Genomic DNA, 25,250 nt, shown 5'->3' with positions numbered 1-25,250 from the left:
CATTCTTACTCGTCGTCTTTGATTTTACTAACCCTATCTGTTTCACAATAATCTTCTTTAACAGTTATGAAAATGTTCAATTTCTTGCTTTTTTTTTTTTTTTTTTTTGGTTTTATGAAAATTATTGTATTATATATACACATGGAAATTTGTATATTTGAGATTGTGTTTTGTAATATTTAAATTGAAGATAAAATGTGTTGTAATATTGAAACTTAAACGAAATTATGATTGAACATCATTATTATATTTTGGCATATGGAATATGATTATTTTAATTAGAATATTCAATAATTTTTTCTTTAAATGAAAATTATGTTGAAAACTACTCATTGAAATATATAGTACTTGGAAAAAAATCATTCTATTTGGTTGATATCATTTCTTTAAAAAGGGAATACTTCTTGAGGTGACTCATGCCTTATCAATTTTTTATGACGAATCTCGACTACGTTTCCCACAAAAATAAATAAAAAAAATTACAGTGACAAAGATTTAAATGAGGCAGGGAGAAGCATAAAGATGTCATTCTCCGATCCAGACCTGTCCTATGAACATTTCTAATCTCACTAAATTATCCAATCATAGTTTGGCGTATGACAAATTCATCTTACTTATTTTTTTAGTGTGTGATTAGAGTAAAATGCATAAAGATGAGTGCATCATCGAGTCTTATGTCATTCTCCACCCAGACCTGCCCTATGAATATTTTAATCTCACTAAATTGTCCAATCATAATTTATCAGTGACAAATTCATCTTACTCTTTTTTTTTTAATGTGCGATTAAAGTAAGATGCATAAAGATAAGTACATCATCGAGTCTTATGCCATTCTCCACCAAGACCTTCCATATGAACATTTATAATATCATTAAATTTTCCAATCATAATTTGTCGGTGACAAATTCATTTCTTCTTTTTTTAGTGTGCGATTAGAGTAAGATGCATAAAGATGAGTGCATCATCAAGTCTTATGTCATTCTCCAGCCAGACCTACCCTATGAACATTTTTAGTCTCACTAAATTGTTCATTCATAATTTGTCTGTGACAAATTCATCTTACTTCTTTTTTTAGTGTATGATTAGAGTGAGATGCACAAAGATGAGTACATCATTCAAGTCTTTCTCATAAAAGAAAATTTTCTTATGGCTCCCTTTTCCATATTGATTCTCAAAATTTCTTGCTCGAAGATTGTTCTGTTCTATAAAGGTAAATTATGCTCATATATTGTCTAAAATCATTAACTTGCGTTTTGAAATAGTTTTCTTTTTCTCTCTTCCTTTAATTCAACAAAATATTAAGATGCAAAATTGATCATTTAATTTCAAGTAAAGTAATAAATAATGTCTTGTATGTGGAATTATATTAAATTGACACTTTTAAATTTAAACCTCATAAATTTTAGTTGCATTTCACTCCTTTTTCTTTTTTGGACTTTATCAACCCTACAGTGAATACATGTAAGAATAAGTTATTATATAGCATGTCAGTCAGAAATAGATTCTTAGATTTCATAAAATAAATAGTAATTAAAACCACTTCAAAAATTAAGAAATACAATTTTAGAATATCCTAAATTAAACATGAGAATAGTTTAACATTTTCTTTTCAGTATAGAAGTGGTACGAGAAATAAGAGATAAAGATTTAATGAAAGAAAAAAATTGTTAATGAAGAGTTCCTTTACTACCGACGAATATTATATTATCTTTTAAGTTAGGTTAATGTTTGAATGGAGATGAAATATTATAATGTCTAACTAGTACCTATTAAATTCACCTACCTACATTATATATTGTACCTAGGGAATTAATATCCAATATCAAAATCTCTAGTGGGTTAGTAGTTATAGCCCAATAGACTATGAACGCGATTTATTTGTTAGGTTACAAGTGGGTAATATATGGGGTAAAATATCAGAAAGTTATTATTGTAACCATCTATTATTGCTTATTTTTTAAATAATCATAACTACCCAAGTAGCTAGAAATCTTCCTAACATTAATTGAAAGTATAAAATCATTTTTTTATTATTTTTGTTACATAAGATATTACGGTAGCCAACTTATGCTTTATAATACTTTTAGATATCATTAGAAAAAAAAAATGGAGTCTAAGTTATACTCGTTGAAAACACATGTTTTTGAATAAAATATTGGTTTGTCAATATTGATTTATAGTATTAAAATCAGATATGGTGGAATATTTTTTCCTATGGGGTTGATATCAATGAATTAGACCATATCCACTTGGCAACAAACAGCTAATGATCATCAAAAGTAGGGTGATTACCATAAACCATCATTACAAACTTTTTTTTTACCTAAACTCTTTGTTTATCCAAAAATAAAAAATCCATCAATTGAAGTCGTAACTTCTGGAAGAAAATAAATAAATAAATTGAGACGAGTCTTTATTTTGGATTCCAATTTAGGTTTATTCTTTTAAAATTAAATCACAAATTTGAAAGGATAAGTTTTCAGATTTGTGTTTATTTAATTTTTAATTTCCGAAGGTTTAATAAGTTTTTAAGCTTTTAATTAGGTATAATATAGGTTGTTAAAATTCCATTTTAATTTTATACTTAATAAATTTTTTTAACTTTTATTGTATATTGTATTTAATAGGTTTACAATGAATTATTTAAAAAAAAAAAAAAAAGTTAACTACTCTATTTAGATTAAATTTGAATTTGATGCTCTTTAACAAAATTATATTGAATAAAATTTTAAACTTTTAATTTTCTGTCTAATAGGCTTAGAAATTTTGAAGTGTTCAAAAGTTCAATGACTAAATTATAATTTTAAAAGTTTAGTAAACCAAATAGATAAATCTTCCAAATTCATAATTAAATGCGTAAGTTCAAATTATAAAATTAGTATCTATAGAATAGGAAAGTTAAAATTTAGTGTTTACAATTGAATTTAGTCTATATGGTTTGATAAAATTCTTATAAATAATCTTGTCAAACCATAGAGATCATTTATGAGGTTTTATCGATCTATAAGAACTAAATTTTAATATTTAAAATTATAAAGTATAAATTAACTTTTTTTCCCCGTATCAAATTTGTAATTTCACATTATTCTAATAAAAAAAAAAAAAGAAAAAGGAGAAAAAGGAAAAGGAAAAGGGGAAAAAATAAAGTGGGCCCAGCCCAGTGGGCCATTATGCTAACGTCACGGTCCACTTCACAGCCCGCAATTTTGTTCAAATTTCAAAGGTAGTACCAGACGCTGCGCATTGACTCCATCTCCTTCGCACGTGTGAACCATCTCTCGGTCTTAATTTGCATTCTTGACACGTGTTACCTCAGAAAAAAAAAAAGAGAGAGAGAGAGAAACCCTTCAATCTCTGTGCCAATTAATTAAAGCGTGTCAGAGGCCGTTCGTTTCATTGTTTTAAATCAACCGCCGTGGCGCCTTCTCCCGTCTCCAGTTACAACTATAAAGCTTAATCCGAAGCTCCCATTTCCCCCTAACTTTCTGCCATTTTCGCAGACCTTAGTTTCTCTCTTCCTCTCTCTCTCTGAAGCTGTGGGAATCGCAACTGTGAATTTTCATACGATGGAGGCCGAGGAAGGTCCGGCGCACCTCTCGCTGTCGCCGACTTTTAGCAGCTATTCTTCAGGTAGTTGTAGCCTTGCTGAAATTGCGGCCAGAGTTGTTCGGGAAGTTGGAGAAGAACCATTTGCAGATGCTGATAATTATGGCTGGGAGGCTGAAGGTTCGGTTTACCGATTCCGAGAAAATTTGTCCAGCGGCCGTGCGAGGGAATCAGCGGAAGGAGTTAGAAGTAATGACGGTGGTAAAAATGGCGATGAAGATGAATTCGAGTTTGCTGTCCTCAGAGAACCAGACGTGTCTACGAGCTCTGCTCATGAAATTTTTTACAATGGCCAGATCAAGCCGGTTTATCCGCTATTCAACATGGACTTACTGCTAGACAACGGTTCTCGAGTAGACAGCGGATTAGAGAATGTGAAGAAGAAGCCGGCTGTGCGTCGTTTGCCGTTGAGGAAATTGATGAACGAGGAGCGTAAAACGACGCCGTTCTCCTCATCTGGAGCGGACGATCTAGGAGGCGTTCCATCGGAAACATATTGCATTTGGTCTCCAAGCACTGAGAAAACATCGCCTGGAAGGAGTAATAAAAGAAATTCTACAGGATCGTCAAACAGGTGGAAATTTAGGGATCTTCTGTACAACAGTCGAAGTAGAAGTGAAGGAGAGGATGAACTCATGAAGAGGAAGACTATTAAGAAGGACGATAAACTTGGAAATGTATCGAAAGGAAAGGAAGATTGTAGATCTGGCTTAGGCGTAAGCGTAACATCGTCTACTAATTCCAATTCTGGTTTCTTCACATCCTTCACTGCACAGAACGCTCCGTATGGGAGGAACAGAACGGTGAAAGAAGCGGAAAAAAGAAGAACCTACTTGCCATACAGACAACATCTGGTGGGATGTGTGGCTGATGCGAAAGCAACGATCTAGAATTTGCATCCAATTTCTGAATATTTCTTTGTGGTTGAATTGCTGGAGCGCATAACTTTGATTAAAAAAAAACTGGAAATAGTATAGTTTCCAATCAGGTTTAAATTAGGTTTGTTCTCGTGTCTATAATTCTGTATATTTCATCAATTCTTTTTTCTTATTGAAAATGTTGTTTCCTTTTGTTGTGCTGTATTACTCAAACTAGAAGTTGATTGATCGTATCTAATGTTCTTTCGAATGAAGATGTTACAGAATGCTTCTCATCTTTCTCTAGTTTCTGATGATGAATTGTTCCTGTTGTTAATGGTTGATCCATTTTTCTTATCATCCTTTTCTTTTTATCTGTTGGAAGTCGACAAGTTAATGCGTTCAAACAAATATTTCAATGGGATATGATGTTTATTCAACTTTATAATTATGTAAAGAACCACAGGTCGTATATTGAAGTATAGCCCACCACATTAGAATGGTTCATTTTTAGGAATATCGCATTAGAATAATTATTAACATATTTAATTTGGTCAACTAATAATAAGTAAACATGGTTAAGATAAATAAAGCATCTGTTTTTCCATTGAATTTACATAATAATCATGTCTCATTGGATATGTTATCTGGATTGGTTGATATTTAAATTATACCTAACTTTCCTACCAAATGTGATGCAGTTGGTATTTAATCTAAATGCTCATTATCCGGGGTGAATAAAGCTCTTCCATCTTCCAAGTAAGTTTCTTTCTGACTTTTGCTTTTAAATTTAATTTCACTTTCACTAGTCAAGAAGTCATTGTCAGTTCTTGTATTTTTATATACTCATCGATTATGAGTTACAACTGTTACATGTGGGCCAACTTGTACATAGTTCAATTAATTAAGTATATATCCTCAATCAAGAAGTCAGAAATTTAGGTAGTTAAACTAAAAGAAAATCATTGGTCAACTTGAGCATATAGTTCAATTAGTTGGGTATATCCTCGACCAAGAGGTTAGAAATTTGAATTTCTCTAGTTCTAAGGTTCTTGAATTAAAAAAGAATCGTTGCCTTCACGTTTACCTCGAAAAAACCCACATCCCACAAGGAGTCTGTGAACCTCTATTTGGTGGTACAGATTTACTCCTTTTCCATTTTTTAAAGAGGCATAAAAGTTCCATACATTCTCTTGTGAATGTGATAAATAAGTTATCAATTACCATTCAGATTTTTTAATTAAAGATCCAAATTTACATGAATATATAAAGTCTTAGCAAAGAACATAAAATTTAGGATAAATTACAAAAGACTCACTCTCCTATGAACTAGACAATTTAGACAGTTATAGTATACTCTTAAAACATTTTTAATTGGATCATGTATCTTCTTAAATATTGTAACCCCATGAAAAATTATTCTCTGAACGTTCAATAATTTTAGGATGTCCCCGAACAGCCCATACTTTTCTTTCCGAGAGAAATCTTGTCCATACAAAATAAGGACGTGAAAGTGTTCTATCAAACTACACTTTAGGTATAATAAAGCTATAAAGCTACAATTTAGATGTAGCAATCTTGTAGATTTTGCTTTTACTATACTGAAAGAATCTGTGTATTCAAATGGAAAGAAAAGAGAGTAAAGAATGGTTAGTAAATAGTCTCTTTATTTATGAAGATGAAGGGAATCAGGATGTACTTCAGTAGGGACATGTCTCCATACAAAGAATAGAAAAAACTTGTCAATATTCAGTTTGTAAACTATAATATGCTCAGGTACAAAATATTCTTTCACTTCTTGTCCTCCATGTTTGTTCATATTAGACCATGCAAAAGCAATTACTTTGTTCTTAGTTTCCAACAAAATCTCCCTGTCCCAGTTTATCTGTACACTATAGTCCTGATTTGGAGTCTTCCAGAACTCTTTGATTAGTTATGGAAGTTCAATCTATATGAATAGGTCAGATTATTTTTAGGATCTAGATGGGACAAATTTACCCTAGGCCCCCTCAACTTCAATGTGTTTTTATAATAAAGTCATTTTTGAAGGGATTGAAATTTCCCGTAATGGAAGAAATCATGTCCCAATTTCAATTTTATAGAACAATAATTAGAGGACGGAAACACAAGATAAACAAAACTAATTAAACATGTTTTTTGCAGTTCAGGAAGAAGAATAAGGGTTAGGATATCACATACTCATTGAAGACCAATTCTTCGCGTTCCTCTCCAATTCGCGTCGTCTTCTCCCAATCCCATGAACACCGCAATTGGACACCACCACGCGGTCTTCCCCGTTATTCTCAGGCACGGAACCTGTATAGAGTTGTGGGCTTGCACATAAGTTTGGCAGAAGGGAAGGAGGAGAGAATTGAGAGATTATTACTTCTCTGTAAACTTATCTGCAAAATCCAGAGAGCTAGAGAAGCCAGAGAGAGAACGGTTCTCTACCTTTTTTTTTTTTTTTTAGTTTGTTGGGAGTTTGAATTTTAATGAAATGAGGTTGATAGTATAATCACTATGCCAGTTGAACTACGCTCATATTGGCATTTAACATATAATTTCTATATTAATTAATATTTAAATCATATTTAAATATTTATCTCTCATCATATTCACATTAAATTTTAATATATAGTTTTTATATGAATCATATTCATATAATTAATATTTGAATCATATTTAAATATTTATTTCTCTATAAAAATGTATCAACATACATTATATTACATAATGTATCAATATATATTCTTTAACTGTATCTTATACAATTAATTTCATTTAATTAATTTGAACAATTCAAATTATTTCAAAATTAATTTAATTTTCATTAGTCCTCCTCAAATTAATCAACATTCATTAACTGATGGTCACTCTACTAAAGACCGACAGTTGAACTTTTCGTACTATAGATATATTTCTATGTCCTTTAGATATAACCAATCAATAGTGCATTGATCCTTCACAAATTGTTTGTAAGTGCAACTGGGTCAAATTATCGTTTTACCCCTATAGGTACATCTAACTCCTTAATTATGTTGATTCCTCTAATGAACAATTAATCATAGTCCAATTATGATCGAACCACTCTCGAGCCAGGAGTGGGTGAGGCGCTTCATTGTTTAAGTCCCAGAATCAACAACAATTTATCTTTTTACCCTAACTATAGGGAAGAAGTGAATTTCTTGTATAACTGTGTTCCCAGCTTTCCAATTAGACAAATCCCCAATATGGTAAGCTTATTGAGTTGGCGAATCTAGTCACTCTCACTCACTTACCCTTATAGGTAGGAGTTCACAACTCATTCAGGATTAAAGTCAAGTCACATATGGTCATCCTAGTGAAATGTAAGTATTTTCTAGCAACGACGTTATAAAGAGAGACTTAACATTTCGTGGTTCTGTCTTTATACAAACTCTTTTGTATAAAATACCTTCACTCATATGTCTCCACAAGAATGATCAGATCAGATCATTTGTAGTACTTTACCACAATTGTAACAACTACAAAACAGGTCGTATCAGTAGTGTTACTAAGATAAGACATTCAACCCTATCCATATACTACAGACTATTTAAGTTATCAATTAAACATGATCCATTTGTATGTCTCTACATACATGTTTAAGTTACATCAGATAACCTTGGATGTTAGGTTAATGGATTATTGCATGAGTAATATAAAATTAATCAACCATTGATTCAACTAACATAAAACTACGAGGCTTTAAACATATACCCCAGCAATTTTAGTTGTTCGATCCTACTATTAAAAGTTTAGAGGTCCTGGACATTTTTAAAGTCCAATGATCTATAAAACACAAAATTGAAAATTTATGATTTTTTTTTTTATTGGACTCATTTTGATGTTTTTGCAAAATTTTAAACTAAACTACTTAGTGGGGCAAAGAACTTTACCATCCTGTCTCTTATCATCATTTGAGGGGACAATGATGTCCTCTGTTTCGGATTCATTGAATTATTGTATGAAATGATGAAAAGTATGAAGGAAGCATGTGAATAGGTACATACGTAATCTAGATTTATGATCCAGGTCTTCGGTCTTAGTCCTTTAATTTTGTCATTTTTCAAGTTCCTATTGCTGAGAAGTGAGAAGCTCTCTCATTCAGTCGTCCACCGGAGCCTCAAAGTATTTCACAGCTTTTTTAGGAAGTTCACTTTAGACATGAGACTGCTTTTAGTCCTCCATCATCTCAGTTTCGATATTTCATTTTTTATTTTTGGTTTTTAATTTTTAAAAATTAAACTAATAAATACTACTTCCTCTCCTAAGTTTATAGGTTTTGTTGTCTACTTTTTACTAATGTTTTCAAAAAAACTAAGCATAGTTTTGAAAACTAAAAAAATCATTTTCAAAAATTTGTTTTTGTTTTGTTTTTAAGATTTTGACTAGAAATTCAAGTGTTTTTTTAACAAATGTGAAAACTATAATTGAAAAACTAAGAAAAAAACAAGATGATAGATTTTAAAAATAGAAAACAAAAAATAAATTGTTATCAAATGGTGAATAGAGTAGTGAACTCCACTCATTGTTTGATCCAAGAAGTTCGTGGATTCTAGTGCAACTAAAAAATTATCAGTATTGTGTCTTATTAGCTCTTTATACTACAGGTCTTAGGAATTCACAACTTTACACTTCCCTCCATGAATTCCATACGGAAAAGAGATTTTAGTAAACATAGAAGTGTAAGTGGATTAGTAGCGAACTTTGGCCCACACATTAGACCCATCTATATAATATCGGAGACATAGCACATGAACAAGGCAGACCATTCAATTTTCTTTTAGAAAAGCAGCTGTCCTTGAGAAAGAATAACTTTGAATATTAATTAACTGGGAATTGTGGAATGTTTTCCAAGTCTCATAACAGTCAAAGAACTTATAGCAGTGGAACAAAAGACTCTGAAAGTAACTTTATTAAAGAGACATGACAGGAACTAGAAATTGAGGGAGAAATTATTGAAAATATGCTTCTAAAGTTTCAAGCACTTGGAGAGGTTGGTACTTTTTTTCCCTAACATATCCAAATTTTGCCTAACTCATTCACATCTTCTGTCTAACAACTTTTTAACCAAGGATTAATTTTCTCTCAATAATATAATCTTATTAAGATATTTTGAGAATGTTAATTGCTTAATATCATAGTAGAATAAAATTATAACTATAAGAAGAAGTTGTTTGGTGTCGTGGAAAATTCCATTTCAAGTTGATGTGAAAACCTTCTTTTTTCCTGGCTAGATTTCCAATCATCTATCCAAAAGCTTCGAAGTTCGACTTTTGCACTTTTGGACAATATTCCCTTCATAATATATTTTGCAAAAGAAAATTAAAAGAAATTCAGGAAATGATTGGGTGGCATGCTTTAGAATATTTCACAAAAAGAAAGAAAAATAAGCAAATGAGATTTTTTATTTATTTTATTTTTGGAGGGAAGAATTTTGATTTAGGATCCTCGTTGCAATTCTTACCTTTTTTTTTTGGTGGGTAGTGTTAGATATCATAAATATCAGCTAACCAACCATAATTCCATGAAAATAAAACTAGTCATAGCTTCCAGATTCCACAGAATGTTTTCTTTTCTTTGAATCTCTCTGTCTTTTAAATATTTCTATATTTTGATATTCTTTTTACTGTTCAACCATAATCCATTCGATGGTTTTCAAGGTTCTTTTTCCTTTTCTTTTCCAACTAGGATACAACTGGAAGTGGAATTGTATCGTATGGTTTATATTTTTTATGATCTTTTGGATTTTTTTATTATAAAAAAGAATTATAAACACTTCTCTACGTATGGGTTTTTATCATTTATATTTACAAATGTTCTCAAAATCCTAAAATAAGTACTTTTTTTTATTTATAGGGTTGGACTAAGAATTCAAATGGTTCCTAAAATAAATTAAAAACAAGACCAATTGTGGGAACCTTTTTGAAAGTTATAAAGGAAATTGCTATTTCAAATCTGTATGGTGCCATTTAGTGTCTAGAAGAGATTTTCCAAAGCACAACCTTGAGAGACGTACTCATTATATAAATAATAGAAATGGGTGATTAAAACTCAAAGAAAAAGAAAATATTAATCACTTTATCAAGTCATACAAACTTTAGCACTTTTTTTAAAATTCTAGACAATAGAGATGGATGATTAAACCAAAGTGATTCCAACTCAACGTGGATCTCACATTAGAATTTGTTATTAGGAAGGATTATTCACTGCGTTGCCTCTACACTAGGTTTTACCATTTAATATTTTGAGGATTTGTAAACTTGCAGTGGATACTAAGTTGGTCATTTGTCATACACGCATTATGGATTTATAAAATAGGAAAATTATTTTAAGTGTCAAAACTGCTGAAAATATTGTCTATCATGACACTGATAGATACAAATAGTAGGTTTATTGCAAATAAACAATGAAATTTTGCTATATTTGTAAACATTTTAATTCATTTTTTTTTATTTAAAAAGGACCCTTTAAAATATGTAAAATAAACAAAATGGAACTTAATTTTCATCTCAATTTAACTTTAAATATTATGTCAAAACACAACAAATCGTGTAGTTTACTTTTTGACTGAATTTCACAATGAATTCATCTTCCATTTCCAATTCACCCTTATAAACTCCGTTGCTTTCAATTGTTCCTCAAACAATCTGTATCCTCTGTATTCTGTACAACAGACTTTTAACCTTAAAAATGAGAAATAAATGGCCTTGACAAATCCCATAAATTTATTTCACTACCATTTCCCCCATAAACTTCAACATCTCACTTGATTTCATAGTTTTGTGATGTGGTTTCTCCTTTTTTTTCATTATTATTACTGCTAAATTCCTAGCTGATCCCTTAAGCTACCTTCCTGCCAGGCCATTTTATCAGACAGCAAAACTTCCAGGCTTTCATCAAAACGTCAGTACAAGGTTACCTTGTTGTGCGCCAATACGGACGGCTATGCAGCTACAGGACTAAAAGTAGAGGATGACTGCAAACTTGCAGCGTAATCCCTAGCCCATAGGTCGTAATGTACGATCTCCTCAAGGGAAGGTGCCGTGATCAATTCATCTCGATGTTTGTCACATGTTAGCTCCACGACCTTGAAAATATCCAAGTAGCTGATCCTGAAAACATGCGAAACTAAGTATTATTCTGAAAATTCTAAGTAAGAAGTCCTCATATTCTAGACCTAAGGTTGGGTAGTAATGTCAATAAAGCATGGAGTTAAACACATACTTTTCTTCAATAAACATTTCCACCGCCTTCTCATTAGCTGCACTCAAGACTCCGGTCATGGTTCCACCCGCTCGTCCAGCAGCATATGCCAGATCCATGGATGGGTATTTTACATTGTCTGGAGTTTTGAATGTGAGTGAACCTAGCCTGCATCATGTCATTTGAAACAGAGTGAAAAAGATATCAAATGGGGCATAGATAACCATCAAGGATAAGCTCAAGTAACACGACCCAATCCATTAAAAACGAGAGCTTTACGATGACAACAGTCGATAACTTATGGAGTAATTGAAAAACATACTTGCAAAAATCAAGGCGAGGCCAAGTTACTTCAGAGCAGTATAATCTCTCTGGCCATGTTATGGTGTATAGGATGGGCAATCGCATATCAGGCCAGCCCAATTGTGCTAAAACAGATGAATCCTGGAGACAGGGAGAAGATGCTCAAGTTTTTAGCTCCCTCTACGTGTTAACATTTGTTTCGTATTGAAATTAATTATTACTGCAGAATGGTACAGACCTGTGTTTCTACCATTGAATGTATGATAGATTGCGGGTGGATTACAATTTCAATGTTATCATATTCAGCTCCAAATAAATAGTGTGCTTCAATGACTTCTAGACCCTGTCGAAAAGTGAAACCTATCTTGTTACAGGCAACCTAACAACAGATATATGAGTGTTTTTTATTTGAAACTTGAATTGCAAACGAGATGAACGAAACCTTGTTGAAAAGAGTGGCAGAGTCGACAGTGATCTTCTTTCCCATGCTCCAGTTAGGATGCTTTAAAGCATCTGCAACTTTGACGTCCTTCAACTTTTCAACTGGTAAGTCCCTGTCATTAATAGCCTCAATAAATGCTCTATTTGTAGCATCAATTTAGAGAATGCATACACATATATATACACAAATATGTGTGAACAACTGTAAAAAGAACTTTTCGAACTAATTTCAACTGATCTCTCCAAAGCTTGTAATTTATAAACAAAAATAATGAATTCATACTGTAACATATTCGAGGGAAAACAAAATGCATGTCTGAAATTGTGTATAAGAAATAATCATTCAAAAAATAACACAAGAAATTAACAGGAAAAAAAAAACATTTTTGATCAACGATCTGCAGGAGTATGATATAAGATATTCAATTATTCAACTCAGTAACTTATACCAAAGTTTTTATATAAATGAATACCTGAAAGCCCCACCAGATGCAGTCAGAATAATACGGCGAAGTGCACCCTCGGGCAATCCCTGAAGACACTGGAGATAGACATATCCGTAAGATCCTCCCGGAGAATTGTAGGGCAGAATACATATAGGGCAACAGATTAATCAATTGACATAGGATATCCAGCCTCTAACTATGTAAGCAACATCAGTTGATACTTGATAGAAGCAAAAATACTTTGTCAACACAAGTTCCCATCAACGAATTCATTACATACCTGGAATATTGCTGAATGTTCTGAATCAGCGGGAAGGATCTTGACATTGTGCTTGTGGGCAAGGGGAAGAACAAAGGGACCACCAGCAATCAAAGTCTCTTTATTCGCCAAGGCTATGTCTTTCCCAGCTTCAATTGCAGCAACAGTAGGCTAAAGAAAGACACTAAGTTCAGCTTCTAGGCACTGTTGTTCATCTATAAGTTTTCAGCTAACAAAATGAGGTGCTGACAACCAGGCAGCATTCTCATTGTGCTAAACATACAATTATGATATCAGGTATCTAATCTCCTGAAGTGATGATCCCAAAAGAACAACTGTTATTCCTACTGAGATTTAGGAATTTCAGGTGGAATGTTCTTGTGAGAAACACGTGTGTAGGTATAACTATATTCCTTAGACAATTAAAAAGTCGGAGTACCTTTAGTCCAGCACAACCTACTATTCCTGTAACAACAGTGACTGCGTCTGGGTGCCTTGCGACCTGAATGTTTTTTTAAAAACGTGGTTTAAAGGATGTAAATGGCTTTCATCAGTTAGTCTTTTAACAAAGACTAGACAGGGTAGAATACCTCAATTACTCCCTGCTCGCCAGGGATAATCTCAGGCTTCTCGTCAAGATCAGCCAAAGCCTCTTTGAGCTCATCAACTAAGGACTCATTTCTTACAGCAACTAACTGGGGTTTAAATGTTTTCACCTGAGCCATAGAAGATCATATTAGTTAGCAAAGAACTTCAGCCTTCAAGTATGAGGCTAAATAAATTAAGTTCTTGGCTTGGATGGTCCTTTTCATCCTTTCCCATCAGAGATAAAGAACCAAATCATCCATATAATAAGTGATCTACTTTAAACTACGCCGTATTGCTATGGTTGGGTATATAGATATTTTGTTTAGATTCTATTAACAAAATCATCACTGTATAGTAGTTAGATGGTGGTTTCATATTCAAGACATGTATTCACCAAGCTGAAACAAATAATTCCACACAATATCACACCACATACGAATACCTGATCCGCAAGGAGAGTTACATTAGAGCCAGCTGCAAGTGCCACAACTCTAAATTTCTCAGGGTTCTCTGCCACAATATCCAGTGTCTGTAGAACCACAAATTGTAAGTAAGAAACTGTTGAGGGACTAACAAGTAATTTGGAAAAAAAAAAAAAAATTGTTGATTCTTTCAATCTTTTTCCTGAAAGAGACATGTCTTCTCTTCTCTTGAGACAAAAAATATTAATTGTGGACAGAAGAAAAGAGTTTTGTCTTGCTCTAGCAGATGTCAAATCTCACATACTTGAGTTCCAATGGAACCAGTGGATCCTACTATGGAGATAGGCTTCTGGCCTTCCCATTTCTTATATCCCGGCTCCGTAACTGCTCGTCCAGGCCAAGCTGGAGGAGGAGGAGGCTGTGAAGAACAGTGAATTCTTTTATGAACTATGGTTCTGCAGTCCTTAATGGATGATGCACCTGAGAATAAAAAAGCGTCACATTCAAACGCTGTTTAAAGTGAATAAAACAATAGTCCATCAGCATATTTAAAGGTGTTGGAATCAAACTAGAGATCTACGGCCCTAAGAGCCCCTTCTCCAGGTTCAGATTTATTTAACCACTCCTGAATCTTTTCACAAGACAATAAAAGAACTAAAATAATAAACGATTGCGTCATACTCCGAACATATTCTAATCCTAAAGAATGAGCCAAACTCAAGCACAATTTCTTATTCACAAATTTCAAGAGTATTCTGATGAATCAGTCAAATTTTAGGGGAAAAGACTCAGATAATCAAAATTCTAAAGTACATAAAAAAAATCCAAATAGTTAAACCAAAAGCGAAAACGTTCCCGGTTGTTAGGCAGCGAAGAGTTAAAAATCAAGAATAAACTACTGGCGATGTGTTGGTAGGTGGCAATGCCGCAGCTAACCAGTCCAGGACTCCAGTAAAAGAAACTGATTCTCAAAAGGAAGAAAAAAGCAATCATCTATCTGTTTCCTCAATTTGTTCTGCTCAGCAACAGCAAACCAGAAAATCATGAAGCAAGAAAAAGAGAAGAAAGACGGAGAGTGAACAAACCTTGAAGCTTGGTGAGGTGTCTTGACCTGGAGGAGTCCAGGAAGGAAAGTGCCTTGATTTCAGGCGGAGCAAGAACATTCAACGCCATTAGAACTGAAAATTGAAGAGGAAATGGAAGGAAGATCTGGCGAAGAGCTGTTGTTTACAGAAGAAGAAGAAGAAGAAGAAGAAGAATTGTGCCAATTGAAGAAAGTGACAAAGTTTCTGTTGAAGCTTTGAGGATCGTGCCGGATTATGTGTGGTGGAGGAGACGGCAAAAGCTTGTTTTGTTTTTGGTTTTTATTTTCTAATTTATTTTATTTTGTTAATTAAAATTTAGAAGAGAAGAAATTAGAATATGACCAAAATGGAATCAACGCTCAGCACTTGCAATTTTTTCGTTGTATTATTCCCTCCTTTCCTCCATAAATTCAACTCCCTTTTACTTTCTCCCACTTCATTAATTAATGAAAAATTACTTTTTCGTCCTCATTTTTTTATTTAGTTTTGATTGAGCATTTATTTTGTTTTACTATTTTTCATCATTATTAAAATTAATTTCATTGGAATGATAATATTTTTACTGACATCAATTTATATGGTCAACTTTAAGCCTTAAAGTTTGATCTTCCCCTCTACATATTATAAAAAATATTTTTTTATTTAATAATATTTTAAATTAATTAATAAATATTAAAGTCGGATTGAAGTAAATGTTTAATTAAAAAAACTGAAGTTAAAAGTATAAAATATTGAAACAAATTGACCAAATTAAAACAAAACTCAAATTTCAAAGGTAAAATAGTAACATTCTGAAATTTATAGATTAAATTGAAATTAAACTCAAAACTTAAATACGGAAGATATACCATTTTGAAATGTATCGACCATATGAAAATTAGACGAGACCAAAAAGATAATTTCTCATTAATTAAAAAATATTTAATTATTATCATGATTCGACAAATATTTAAAATGGTAATTAATGTCTTATTTATTTAACTATGTTGTAAGTATATTCAATTTTATATAATATTTATGTCACCATCTTTGGTCTGGCTGTTTTTCTCTTGCTTTTTCTAGTGATCCTTTTTGGGGGAAAAATTGTATATATGTAACTCTCCATATTTGGATTGAAGATTTGTGTTGAGCTTTTTATGATTAAAAAAAAGTTAATTAACTTACTTAATTAGGCTTGCTATCTTTTTTTATACTACAATATAATAAATAGAGTCGAGATTCAAATCTTTTATTTCTAATGTAATATAATAACTATATGTTCATGAATAATAATAGATCTGTGTTTCGAATTTTCGTTTTTAATGAAAATTTGTGAGCTCCCACCCCGAACAAATTGAAACTTTTTTTTAATTATTATTTCTCAAGGATAAGATTTAAAACATTAATAAAAGCTACTATTCTTGTTTGGTTAGAAACACGAGGGAGATGGAAAATGATGTTTTTCATTCTCATGTGAGAGTGTGCCTCTTACTTTTCTAAGTTTCTTTCTGTATTGTTCTTGTATCCTATCCGTGGGTCCCTCTAGTTTCATTTAATTTGTTTTGAGTTAGGTTTACTTTGATTATTAATATATATTTTTCTATATTAAATTAGAATTAAATTATAATTTTAGTCCGTATTGTGGTAGATCTCTAACATATTCAACATTTTAAAATCAACAAATTTATTATCCATAAAATTAAATTATGTACTTAGATCATTAATTTTGCGTACAATAGGTCTGTGAATTTTATAGACTATTGAATATCTCAGCTGTAAGACCTACCTCACCCTTCCCTTTACGTACGTGAATTAGACCCTTGCTCGGGATCAGGCAACTTTGAATCAATCAATGAATGAAAAGAAAGTGCTTACCATGAAATAGAAAGGGAGGACATATTGATTCGAGGACCCATTGGTCAAAGGAAAGGGGAGATCTTGATATCGAGACGGAGTCGTAAGGGACCTTTGAGACATAAAATTGAAAGTATTAGAACTTATTTATTTGATATCTTTTAAACTTTCATGAATTTCTTGAATTAAAAGTTCATGGACCTAATAGAAACTTTGTAAAGTTCGATAACCTATTTGATACCTTCACTCATAAACTAATGCAATAACTTCATTAGATAACCAATATGAGCAAGCTCTACAATAAGCAATGATTAATATATGATATCATAATTTCAATTTTACGAATATATCGATAAAATATCGATATTGATGAGTATTATTGTAAAAAAATATCGATATTGATGAGTATTATTGTAAATAAAGAAATTTATAAAAATAAATTAGTTAAATTATAATTAATTTATTTTTACTTTCAGACAAAGTTATTGATCATAATATTAGTATTCACATTCAAATTGAGATTAATATAGGATAATCTTGTTTTATTTGTAATTATAAAAGATATTGAAGATGTTAGTTAATTCTTAATAGTCAAAAACTATAATTTATGGATATATAAATGTATCAATAAATATTTATAATCCTTGACGGTAATTGACATGTATTCACTAGTCTACGTGATTTATTAGACAAATAACAATTGTATTGATCAAATTTAAACTTATAACAAATGTTATGGATGGATTTTGGAATCAAGGGTATGCAGTCAAAGGAGAGCATGAAAAGAATGAAAGTGTGGGTCGAAGAAAAGCTGGGTCTGGTCGGCCTCGGTCGTTGCCAAGGCTAAGCCTTGTATGTGAGCCCAAAGGCCAAAGACCCAGCATAAGCTACGCCTAAAAGGGATGAAACACTAGAGCCTGGCAAGGATGTTGGGCTAGTGGGCCTCAGCCCAAGAGAGTCCATAAGCAACCTGCCTAATCATAAACCCTGATCAGATAAGGAATAGGAGAAGGATTGAAGCCTGTAAATACATCATTATAACTTCATATGAGATAACTTAAAATTCTTACTTATTCTTTATTTTATAACTCTATTATTGACTAAGGCATCATAGCTTTTTTTTTTTTTTTTTTTTTTTTGCAAGTCCTCTCTTCCATAAATTATAAATTTACCGTTGTTGTCACGTGGAGGTCAGATACGTTTTTCTTTCGTTTGTAGAGACGAGAGTGATCTACTAATAAAAAATTAAGAAATTTTGTAACTTTAAAAGAAATAAAGGTTATGATGGCTTACTTCCCATAAATCATGATAAAAAAGAAATTTTGAAGATGAAAGTCATGGGTGAAGCAGATCCTCATGACCAAAATCAAAAGAAACCAACATGTTGAAGAGCCAAGGTCGAATTTAAAACAACTTAGATTGGACCAAGGCTGAGACTACTAAGGCACAAATTAAGACAACCAATGTCGAGACTGAAGCAACCAATAATGAGACCAAATAGCCAAAGCCAAGGTTGTGGCCGAGGCCAAGGTTAATAGTGTCGAGACAAAGGATATCAAACTAATGCCAAGGAGACCAAGTTGAAAGGAATATAGGTTGAGGCGACCAATGCCGAGGCCGATGAGACCAAATTGAGGCAAAGAATCAAGTATGAGGTTGAGGCTCAAAATTATTAATGAAGCGTGAAGTTATGATCAAAATTTCACAGGGGGATGACCGAGGCCAACCCTAAGCACATCAAGGAACAATATCTTCACCATCCAAACACACCGCGCACTATAAAAGATGACAGAGATTGAGACCGAGGCCGACCTCAAGCACATAAGGCTAGAGATCACCAAATCCTAACTTCTAGGAGGTTGTAAGAACCCTAAGTATCCAAGGTTGAGGTTGAGGTCGATACCGAGGCTAACTTGTTGAGATCGAGGCCAAATTAATCAACATGATCACGAAGCAGCACAAGAAACAATATACCCAAGTGGGGTCTATAATGTTAATTGATAAATACAAAATAGCCAAACCTCGAGATCCAAAGATTGTTATAAGTGATTTTGGGCCAAATGATGTAATTAACATCTAGCACAAATAGAAAGGACAAAGTCAAAAAGAAGCATGACACGAGCTGAAAGTAGCAACTAAGAACAAAAGTGGACTTAGGAAAAGAAGGTTGGCTTAAGCCCAGCCCAAGCCAGCATGCTCGACCTCAGTTGAGACTGAGACCAACCCTTACCAAATGCCTAACAAGTGCAAGTTTTACACAAATCTCGGTCCAAGAGATCATCTTAGGCTCGGAGTATTGCCAAAAAAAGACACTCGGTCGAGGTCGACCCTTGCCAAATGCCTAATGGGGCAAGTTTTATGCATACCCTAACCTAAGGGATCATTTTAGCATTGGGATATAGTAAAAGGAAGACGTTCAACTGAGGGCAAGGTCGACCCTTACCAAATGCTTAATGGTTTAAGTTTTACGCATACCCCGACCCAAGAGATCATCTTAGGTTTAGAGTATTCTCAAAAGAAGACATTCAGCCTCGGCCAAAACTGGGGTTGACCCTTACCAAGCATAAAATTAGACGCTCATCTTGACCTATTAGGTTATCTAACTAACATGAAGTGACTCCAAATAATGGCATACATTTACACATGGCAGTGACTCCAAACAACAATGGCGATGACAAGTACAAAAAAAGACATGAGCAAGATACAATTTCATGTGGTGGAGTTAGTTATGAGAACTCAATGGGAGTGATTATGAGTGAGATATAATGAGAGTGCTAAATATGTGTCAAACTAATTGGGATACAACGGTGCACTTGCTGATCCACACCATAAGAAAAAAAAAAGGGAAATAGTTCATCTTCCCCTTTGTTCTTTTTGCTATATTGATAAATGTTTGGGAGTGGGATATGATGAAGGTGCTATGAGTATGTCAACCTAGTTGAGATACATTGGTGCACCTACTGAACCACACCCTAGGAAAAAAAGCAAAAGAGGCAAAAGGTTCCAGAATGATGGAATTCTCTAGCTTTTTAAACCAGGAAATTTTTACTCCATATGGTTTAATATGAGAACAATGTGGATTGAAGATTATCTTGATAAAATAAAGATGTCAACAACATTTAGCATTTTTTATGGACATTTTTGAAGAAATCTATGTTTCACTAATGATAGGAATATATTCGAATAAAGTTGATGCCTAACAAATATGCAACCGTATCATCTTAAAATTCTATCAATTGATGAAGTTTTGACTTAGAGCTGTGCAAAATAGAAGGCCAAGGGTGATTCTGTGAATAGGGAAGCCGAGGTCGACCCAAGTCAATGGGAGGTCGAGGCCGACCGTATGAATAGAGAAGTTGAGACCGATCCAAACAAAAAGGAGGTTGAGGTTGACCTAAGTTAAAAGGAAGCCGAGACCGACCAAACAAAAGGTAAGTTAAGGTCGACCCAATCAAGCAATGAAATAAAGATCCATTCATTCATTGATAAAGGCATACAACAAGTACAAAGAATGAGAAACTAAACATCCAAAGAAATAACAAATACGAAACAAAGATAAAACCAGCAAATAGAACAACATAACAGTTAAGAAGAGCCCCAAGCATTAGCATCAACATTATTATTAAGGGAGTGAAAAGAATAAAGGATCTTTGTGCAGGGTCTTAAAATCCTGAGTCAGAATCCTGATTTTGGTACAGGTTTCAGTTTTCATAAATTTTTGTTCAAGATACGCAGTGTTAGAAAGAAGAGATTCAACTCTCTTAAGTTTAGTCTAAAGAGTTGATATGTTGGCTTTGGAAGATTGAAGGTCTTCCTGAGAGTCATAGAAAAGATGGTTGAGGCGAGTAATTTAGATTAAGCCTGGGCTAATTCTTCACGAAGTATGCGAATTCCATCAAATAGATGATACATTTAGCCATGCTCATGGTTGAAGTAGAAATACTGAAGAAGGACTAAGGAAAGAAAGACAAAGGAGACCTTTCAAATTTAACAAACTAAAATGACCGACCCTACCTTAGCAAAAATTGAGGACAACCGAAAAACAAAGGGGCACCAAGGGAAGAACTTAAAAAATAGAAGATGATCAAACCGTAAGGGGAAGCAAGTCCAAGAGAAACTAGTATGTGTTATTGAACTAAAGTAAGACCAAGATGATGAGATTCATCAAGGCGACAAACAAAGTCCAAGAAAGAAGCTGTAACGACCCTAGTTTCCTACAACATTCTAGGACGCTACTTCATGCATGCATAGACTCAATTGTACAATGTCTTTTAAATCATCAAATTAAAGAGCCAAGATTTTATTTAATAATGCTCAAACGAGCAACGATGGGAAAACATAATTAAATAATAATGAATAAAGCTAAAGAAAAATAAATAAAATAATTTACTAGGCGGGGTACCCCTAACTTCTACTAAAACAATTGTTTGAAATTAAATAGTCAAATAATAAGATTGATATATTTTGTATAAAAGTGAAAGATGCCTAACTCCTAAACCAGAATTCAAAACATAATACTATATGCGGAAGCAGTGAAACGTCCTAATGGCCAGGTCACAGATCTCTCTTGTCATGCGCAAGTCTGTCATTACTTTTACCTAAAAAATAGGGAGAGAAAAGGGTGAGTATAAAAATATACTCAGTAAGTGGCCCACTACTGGGCCCACTCAGTGACTTATTAGTTTATCCATTGGACCAAAAATACACAAAGGAATCATCATAAACATAGGCATAGGCGTAGGCATAAGTGGCAAACCCGAAGGCACGCTTTCATAAGTAGTAACTCAAAGGTCACAGCATAATTACAAGTGGTGATCCCAAAAAGGACACCATACATAAACATAGGGTGTGGCCCGAAGGCTCACACATACGATGTGCATGGCCCAATGGTACACTAACAGTCACTAAAATCTCATCTGGACATAAGCTTATAAACATCCAGTACATAATTAAACATAAGCATGCAATCAAGGCCATGACTCAACATTAAACTTTAACACCATTCCCCATACTTCAATCAACTGCTTCACAGTCTACTCATAACTCATACATCAATACTTACCCATAACTCATACTCATAACTCATACATCAGTACTCAACATCAGGTCTTAACACATTATATAACCCATATATCACTACTCAACATTAGGCCTTAACACATTATATAACTCATACATCAGTACTCAACATTAGGCATTAACACATTATATCTGTGCTTCAACCTTATCACAGTATCCTTTAATCCTTATGTCCAAATTCATCACAGCAAGAATACTCCAAATTCAACACATCGAATTCAACACAAAACCCATAGCAGATTTCATCACAGTTCTACATATGAAATAAAAATATTTCACAGCAAGCCTAACAACATCCTAGGGCAACCAGCAGTAACCTCAGGATAATGCACTGTCCCAAAACAAGACCTTACTCCGCTCGAGAACTCCCTTCGCCGACACATGTTCCTGAAACCAATAACAAATTAGGCCCAAGAACCCCAAAAGACAGTGAGCTGCCAAAAGGGGACCGAAACTTACCCTGAGCAGTAGGATCAAGCGAAACCAACCGCGAATTGGCAACAACCGACACTGTTCTGGTGTGCAAAATGAATGAGGGGAGCTCTGACGCGCATTGGGCTTCGACTATCGACGTGCGGCGGACGAACAGCAGCGCGGAAGAGAAGCTCGACGTGGCTGGGACTCGCGTGGACGAGTAGCTCGACGCGGCTGGGCCTACCTACTGCTTACATCTGAAGCATATCCTTGTGTCAATCAGACAGCGTCCCCCATGACGCTTTCCACACGACTTGTATATCGGCCTTTCCCTCCAAACTCCTCCTGAAGTCGTAACCTGACATTGAGCATGCCCTACTGGCCTGCTTGTACTCTGGACCTTCTGCGGAGGTCCCGAAGCTTTCTGCTCAACCTTCCTCTTGAAGACCGATTCCTCCATCAAGGACTTCATAAACTCTATCCCTGAAGGACAATCCACGCGTTCTACCGCTCGGAAGGCTGCGACGTAGGTGGGAGGCTCCAGGACTTGCATGATGCCTCACACCCCATCTCGGAGTCCTTGTACAAACCTCTCAACCCTCTTTGCTTCGGTAGACACCAAGTCAGGGGCAAAACAAGACAATTTATCAAACTCCTCTTCATACTCTTTCACTGTCATGGTTCCCTGCTTCAACTTCATGAACTCAGCCTGCTTGTTGTACCTCACATGAGCAAAGAAGTACTTCTCATAAAACCGCTCATTAAACTGATCCCACGTGGCTTGGCCTCCACCGTCTTCTATCATTCTCTCAGTCGAGCGCCACCAACGCTTGGCATTGTCGATGAGGACGAAAGCGACACACTGCAGCTTCTGCTCCTCTGGACACCTCATGTACTGGAAGATCCCCTCAACAATGAACAACCACAATTCTGCATTTGTGGGGTCTTTTAAGGATTCGTTAAACGTAGGAGAATCGTATTTCTTGAAATCTCGCAGGTATCCAGCTTCCAACGAAGGGCCTGCCATGGTCCAACTTGTGGCTCTATCCTGATTCTGAACTGGTGGTAACGGGGCCGACGAGGATGGCGCCTGCTGTGATTGTACGTGTTGGGCGATCTATTCGGCCACCATGCCCCTTAGCTGTCCCACCACGGCCTGCGTGACGACGTTCCCAATAGTCGCAGCCATAGTCATATATTCTACTGGGATTTATGAGGACGACAATCCTGGTAGGGGTACAGTCAAAGCTCGAGGCCCGCTTCTTGGTTTAATTGTAACGACCCAACCCCCTAGGACCTAGGTAAGGCCATTACTAAAATAAATGTATGCAAAGAATTTAAAACGACGCTCAGTCATTTGAAATAAATGCTAATTAAAAACAAGAGAAGTTCAAAAGACACTTATTAAATGCAATTGTTAAAAACAATAATAGGGTACCCATAAATCATAAAGGTTAATAAATACATATGAAAAACAATTCTTAATAATAAGTTTCAAACATCAAAACTAAACATTAAGGGAAATATGAAAAAAAACTCTAAATCTCATGATGCGGAAGCGTAAAAAGAACTAGTTCCAGTGGCTCGATCATGAATTTCGCTGCGCCATCGCCGATGCATCTCTACCCTTACCTGAAACATCAACATAAGAAAGAATGAGTATAAAATACTCAGTAAGTAACCCCACCCGTGGGGTCAGGCTAGGCATCTATGTCCTCTAGATACCCACATATGGCACATAAATACATGTAACATATTAGAGACTGAGTCTTATCCTATTGTAGTTAAGTATGCCCACAAAACTAGTGGATTCCCGAAGGAAACACAAAACTGGTGGATTCCCGAAGGAAACACAAAATGGTGGATCCCGAAGGAAACACAAACTGGTGGATCCCGAAGGAAACACAAACTGATGAATCCCAAAGGAAACACAAACTGGTGAGCATCTAACTAATCAATGAGGATATTCACACAGTCTTAACGTGCTAAGATTCAACATTGTACGGTTCTAAAGCATACATAAAAATCCTTAATACCATGGCTGCATCACCATACCTATAATTCTTAACAACATTATTATACATCATCCATGTATAACTTATTCATAAATCCCACAACAATACAAGTATGACTCAACGCCAACAGATCAGACATCGAAATATGAAAACACATACTATCACATACTAACGATCCAGCACTTAGGTGTGTATGTAAAAAAATCAGAATTTGTGCTAGAACATACTTGGATTCAAGTTATACTGTCAATCAACATGCTAACATTTACCATAACATACACTTATCATGCTAGCATACAACTAGAGCCTGGCCATGGGCAGTTCTAGTGATAGGATTACTTACCTCGAAGTCAAGTTCAGATATTAATCCAAGCTAATGCTTCTTCAACAAAATAGACCTTGAATTAAGTCCCTCAAACGAACTTGCAAAATTTCGACTCCAAAATTTTCCTTTAGCAGATTTTAGAACTCATATTAAAACGTCAATCTGAACATGATTTTAGTCCCAAATTGTAACATAATTTTCTTATAGGTACCCTTAACCCAAAAGACAAACAGCCCAACTACTCACCCAAACTTAACAATTTCCTGACGAAAAATCAGTCTCCTCCTCGATGAGCAACGTCCTCAAAATCCTCTGATATCGCTTCTGCAAGACCAAAATTAATGGATTTT

At 34.3% G+C, this 25,250-nt stretch overlaps 3 protein-coding genes across 3 annotated transcripts; 1 reads left to right on the top strand and 2 right to left on the bottom strand.

The window, feature by feature from the left end:
- The first annotated feature begins 3,352 nt into the window (after positions 1-3,352).
- Positions 3,353-6,768, top strand: LOC120070794. The gene is made up of 3 exons (XM_039022680.1): positions 3,353-4,605; positions 5,165-5,222; positions 6,627-6,768. Exon 1 carries the CDS (start codon positions 3,567-3,569, stop codon positions 4,494-4,496), a length of 930 nt encoding a protein of 309 aa, XP_038878608.1. The 5' UTR covers positions 3,353-3,566; the 3' UTR covers positions 4,497-4,605; positions 5,165-5,222; positions 6,627-6,768.
- A 4,246-nt stretch (positions 6,769-11,014) lies between these two features.
- On the bottom strand, positions 11,015-15,530 carry LOC120072196 (1-deoxy-D-xylulose 5-phosphate reductoisomerase, chloroplastic). The gene is made up of 12 exons (XM_039024602.1): positions 15,235-15,530; positions 14,454-14,629; positions 14,170-14,256; positions 13,730-13,855; positions 13,579-13,641; positions 13,161-13,310; positions 12,908-12,975; positions 12,436-12,547; positions 12,232-12,336; positions 12,013-12,134; positions 11,712-11,858; positions 11,015-11,599 (listed from the first exon to the last, which is right to left on the bottom strand). Exons 1-12 carry the CDS (start codon positions 15,320-15,322, stop codon positions 11,431-11,433), a joined length of 1,413 nt encoding a protein of 470 aa, XP_038880530.1. The 5' UTR covers positions 15,323-15,530; the 3' UTR covers positions 11,015-11,430.
- Positions 15,531-23,119: 7,589 nt separating this feature from the next.
- LOC120071955 lies at positions 23,120-23,587 on the bottom strand. Its single transcript, XM_039024389.1, has one exon. It carries the CDS (start codon positions 23,585-23,587, stop codon positions 23,120-23,122), a length of 468 nt encoding a protein of 155 aa, XP_038880317.1.
- Between the last annotated feature and the right edge of the window lie 1,663 nt (positions 23,588-25,250).

The sequence above is a fragment of the Benincasa hispida genome, chromosome 2, assembly GCF_009727055.1.
Source record: "Benincasa hispida cultivar B227 chromosome 2, ASM972705v1, whole genome shotgun sequence".
Classification (NCBI taxonomy): domain Eukaryota; kingdom Viridiplantae; phylum Streptophyta; class Magnoliopsida; order Cucurbitales; family Cucurbitaceae; genus Benincasa; species Benincasa hispida.
This window is presented reverse-complemented; position numbering and strand designations above follow the sequence as displayed.